The sequence below is a fragment of the Octodon degus genome, unplaced genomic scaffold (genome assembly GCF_000260255.1).
Source record: "Octodon degus isolate 3935 unplaced genomic scaffold, OctDeg1.0 scaffold00026, whole genome shotgun sequence".
NCBI lineage: Eukaryota > Metazoa > Chordata > Mammalia > Rodentia > Octodontidae > Octodon > Octodon degus.
The window spans coordinates 5,994,086-5,998,949 of record NW_004524602.1 but is presented as its reverse complement, the minus strand read 5'-3'; the positions used below and the strand labels follow the sequence as shown (position 1 = coordinate 5,998,949).

General features: G+C 51.6%; 1 protein-coding gene across 1 annotated transcript in view; it reads left to right on the top strand.

Annotated features, from left to right (window-relative positions):
* Thsd4 (thrombospondin type 1 domain containing 4) overlaps nucleotides 1-4,864 on the top strand; it is a 563,475-nt gene that overhangs the window by 60,284 nt on the left and 498,327 nt on the right. Inside the window, exon 3 of the mRNA XM_023712634.1 lies at nucleotides 4,655-4,858. Coding sequence (XP_023568402.1) covers nucleotides 4,655-4,858 — 204 coding nt within the window. The remainder of the gene's footprint in view (nucleotides 1-4,654; nucleotides 4,859-4,864) is intronic.

Here is a 4,864-nt window from a genome sequence, read left to right as displayed (position 1 = left end):
GACAGAGACAGAGACAGAGACAGAGACAGAGACAGAGACAGTGGTGGGAGAGGAAGGAAGGATTTTGGATTTCTCTTTCAAAAGACACTGCTTCCTCCATTGGGGTGTGACCCCCACTGTCCCATCTAAATCTCATAACCTCCCAAAGGCCCCACCTGCAGATGGCCCTGAATGTCAGGTTAGGACTTCAGCACTGGAATTTAGGGGAGCACCCCCATTCAGCCCATGACACCTATGAACCCCCTGTTCACACCCTTCTTCCTGTCTCGTACCGAGTTTTCCTTTTCTTACTGATTCATAGGATGTTTCACAACAGAAGCAAACCAGCAGGCTAAGGCGGCATTTGGGAAGCACCTCAAGTTCTCAGCTTCAGTGTCTATGTGTCACGTGAGGACTCGGGGACGGGTAGTACACGTCTGGGCTACAAAGCTTGAGTTGCAGGGATGGGTCTCATCATTTATTCTTTGCTTGGGTGTTTGACATGGACTAAGAGGCAGCCTGATAGTCCACATTTCAAGAATTTATTATCACAAAACACTTGCAAGTTGCAAGATCCTACCTGGATTTTTGCCTAAAAAAAAAAAAGAAAAAAGAAAAAGAAAAATGCATCGACTAATGACAAACAGGAGAGAGGAGGTTACTAGGAGGCCTTAGGTTGGATTAAATCAGAAGGTTAATATCCCAGTCCTCCTTCCCTTGCTTTTCCTTTGATTGATTCTTTCTCCCTTTGATTTCCTTCCTTCCTTCCTTCCTTCCTTCCTTCCTTCCTTCCTTCCTCCCTCCCTCCCTCCCTCCCTGGTTTGCTGCCTGTTTCCCCTTTGTTTCTGGCTGTGTACTATAAAAATATGGTTCTGGAGTCTGCGGTTGGATTCCCACCATGGGGACTCTGCTGGAATTCCAAATCACTCACCATAATTGAACTATAAATTAGAGAATTCTTATGAATAGAATAGGATGGAATGTGGTTTCATGTTCTCTTTCTCCAGGGACCCTGCTCAAGTTGGCAATAGGAAACCAAATTAGGGGAGGGATTAGCTCTAGGAAGTGGGGTTTTTAGTATAGCTGCATGTCTAATCCAAATATTACAGATGGTGTCTTGGTTATCTCTGTTACTGGGAGATCAGGACGTGGAGGATAATTTGAATCCCCAAATGTGCCAGAAACATATTTCCCCCTTTCTTCGTGTTTCTCAGTTATCCTTCCACTAGAGTGACTATTGAAGGGCTTTTCTCCTCCTCGTTTTTTACCCTGTAGCTCTGCACCAGTAGCACAGATGGGGATATGACACGCTCCAGGAAACAAAACCGAACAACAGTAAAAGATAACCCTGCGGGATCAGGGTTAGAGAGCTCAGCTTTAGCCATGTCTGTGCTTCCCACGAGCCTTTGAAATTGTGGCAAATTGCAGCTCCTGGGGTCTCAGCTTCTACTCTGTGAAAGGAACAAATAACAGCAATCTGCCAGGGCAGCCTGGAGGGCATGAAGGGCTCCGGGGTGACCTGGTACCAGGGCTGCCTCTGCCTAGGCGCTGGTCTGTAAGCACAGGTGCTCTCTGCACAGTGCTGCTGCTATGGACCCTAATGTGACTGCCTGGTGCCTGTCCCTTTCCTCCGATGGCCCAAAGACCCAACATGCTCTATTTTTTTTTTTTTTTAACAAACTACCACAAACTTGGTGGTTTAAAAAAACAGAGATACATTCCCCATTTGGGAGGCCAGACATTCAAACCAACACATCACCAGAGCTGGGATCCTTCCAGATTCCTGGAGGAGGGTCTTTCCTTGCCTCTTTCAGCTTCTGGTGGCTCCAGACATTCCTCAGCTTGTGGGTACACCACTGCAGGCTCTGCTACGGGGGCACACTGCCTTCTTCTCAGTGTCTGTGTCTTATAAGCAGTTAGGAGCCAAGCATGGTGGTGCATATGTCTAAACCCAGTTCTCAGTCTGAGGCAGAAGGATCACCACAAATTTGAGGCCAGCCAGGCTCTGTAGTAAGTTCAAGGCCAGCCTAGACTACATAGTGGGACCCTGTCCCAAGCAACAACAAGAACAAAAACAAAGACAATAAAAATGATATAGGGACCACTATATAATCTAGGATGATCTCATCTCAAGATCCCTAACTTACATTTCAAAGGATCCTCTTCCCAAATATGCTCACACAAGTTCTGGGAGTTAGTGCATGGAAAGATCTTTAGCAAGGGCCACTAGCATGCAACCCACTCAACAAACTCAGGTATAGACTGTAGATCAAGACCTGAATAGAAGGGACAGGGAGAGCTCAGCGGGCCAGGCGCCTGCTTAGGCAAGCACAGAGACTGGCATTCAATCCCCAGCAGCACATGCCACACTGGCCCCGACCCCAAGGCGTGCTGAGCCAGCATCCCGGTCTGGGCGTGCTGGCGCACACCTGTAATCTCAGCGCCGGGGAGTTTGAAAAGCAGGAGGCTCCCTACAAGTCTGAGTTGCATAGTGAGACCCTATACCAAATACTAAAGTAACCTGAATGCGTCCATTTTCCCTCAGCCTCTCACCATTTATCTTAGTATTAATCAAGAGTAGATCAGAAAACAGAAGACCATTATACTTGATTTGTTTTATTACTTTTTTGTTTTTTTTGACACTGGGTCTTGCTATGTAGTCCAGGTAGACCTTGAACTCACTATGTAACCCAGACTGGCCTCAAATTGGTAGCGATCCTCCTGCCTCAGCCTACCAGTGCTGGGGTTACAGGTGTGTACCACCATACACCCCCCCCCCCGTCTTGTCTTGTTGTTAGAAGAGATACACCTCTGTCCAAGATGCCCACTGGATCTACTGAGTTCATGTGATCTGGCTAAGGTGGGAATGGCAGCCTCAGGGGCTGTGGCGACCAGCAGTGGCCCAGAACACATTCATATCTGGCTTGTGCTCGCTCTGCCCCTATCTCCAGCTGAGTCTACCCCTGTATCCTGTGACCTCACTTTGCCTCTCTCTGTGGAGCTCCCATAGACCGTCTTTCCAGTGACAGCGAGAGATTGCCACAACCTTAGCCCACAGCGGCCTTATCCCTTCAACACACACCTACTTGCTTCCTGGACTCCCAGGCTGGCTCACCCTCCTGCCCTGATCATTCGCCGAACCTTCTAGAACCTTGCTGAAGCGATAAAGGGCCACTCTGGGCACTGGAGTAGCCTCCAAGAAAGGTGACATCAAGGTCTCAGAGCTCTTGGGCCACACAGGGCTGCCCAAAGCCAACATTTAAAAAAAACAAAGTGAAGATAACCTAGTGGCATTTCTGTGCTGCCGCTCTAAGTCCATGGTTTAGTGAGAAAACACACATTGCAAGGAAAGTCACAGAACTCCCCAGGCTCCTGGACAGGATGGCCGCTGGAACAGAGGCTCTGGACCGGCAGGAGCAGCTCTCTCCTGGGACAAGAGCAAAGGGACCAGATGTGCAGGATTCAGAGCAGGGGACAGCTGGATGCAGACCCTGCTGTGGCCACGTGCCTGTGCCAGGACACACGATGTCTCCGAGCCTCAGTTTACCTTCTGTAACGTGAGACTAACAGTGATCAGGACTGCAGTGAGGACGCCTGGGTTTTGCAAAAGCTGGCACTGAAACGGTCCCTGAAGAATGACAGCAAGGACTGTCCACGCTGCCCTCCTGAGACTGGCTGGCTCCCCCAAGCTGACCCTCCCAGCTGTGTCTTGGGGGCCCTGCTGCAGTCCCAAGGGCTTGCCAGTTCCTGGGGGGCCTTTGTGCTCAGCTCCTAGCTCAGTACCAGGCACACAGCTGGTGCTGGGCACCTCTGTGTCCCATGGGCCTGTGGCTCTCTGTGAAAAGGCCAGTTAAGTGAAGAAGTCTCTCCCGACAGAACCTGCACATTCATGACACTTTCCACCTCTCCTGATTCCCATGGAAGCAGGAACATAACCACGACATTTAGTGCCCAGTGTTCAGTGCTACGCTTTCTGCTGTGTCATTAATGACCTCACCTAAGACTCTCACTCCCCGTGGAAAGGTGGGTACCAGGGACTCCCTCCAATGTGGTGGCCTCAGGCCCCGAAATGTCCCAGGCATACTGCTAGGAAGTGGTGGGCAGTGATGTGACTGCAGGAAGCCTGGCTGTAAACCTTGGTGTGGCTGTCTCTCCCACAGAGGGACACAGGTCTCAGTTTCCCTGCAGAGAAAGAGGTCCAATCTTTGGCCTGAGTTGGAGAATAAGAGGGACTTGGCCTTCAGCGCCACAGCACCCAAAGTAGCGCGACACTGAGACTTTGTGAGTCCTCGGCTCTTCTGCCTTTGCGGGCTTCTTCATATCTGTATAGATACAGATATTGATGAAAATTCTATTTTATGACAAGTTGTAAAGATGACGATAACCCCAGCTAGATCATAGTCACTTTGGTCACTTGCTCTTTTGCTTTTTTTATTGAGGCAGGGTCTCGCTATGCAGTTGAGGTGGGCCTTGGTCTCACTGTAGCCCAGACAGGCCTGCAACTGGCAGCGATCCTCCTGCCTCAGCCTCCCACGTGCTGGGACGGCAAGGTGAACGCCCGCTACTTCCGGTTCTAGTAGCGCCCCTGCGCCTGCCAGCCAGGGTGATAAGCCAGCCCTGGGGCTCCTGGCTTCAGTCAGGCTCCTGCTTCCCTAACCGGCCTCTGTCTCCACAGGTCCCGCAGCGGCTGGCACTGGAGGGCGGCCCCGAGGACGGCGGCGGTGCCATCCCTGGGGTGTGGGGCGCCTGGGGGCCCTGGTCCGCCTGCTCACGCAGCTGCAACGGCGGGGTCAAGGAGCAGACGCGCCCGTGCCTGCCCGCCTCCCCCGCGCGCGCCTTCGCCGTGTCCGGCCACGTGGTGTCGGCAGTGCGCGCGTCCGTGCCG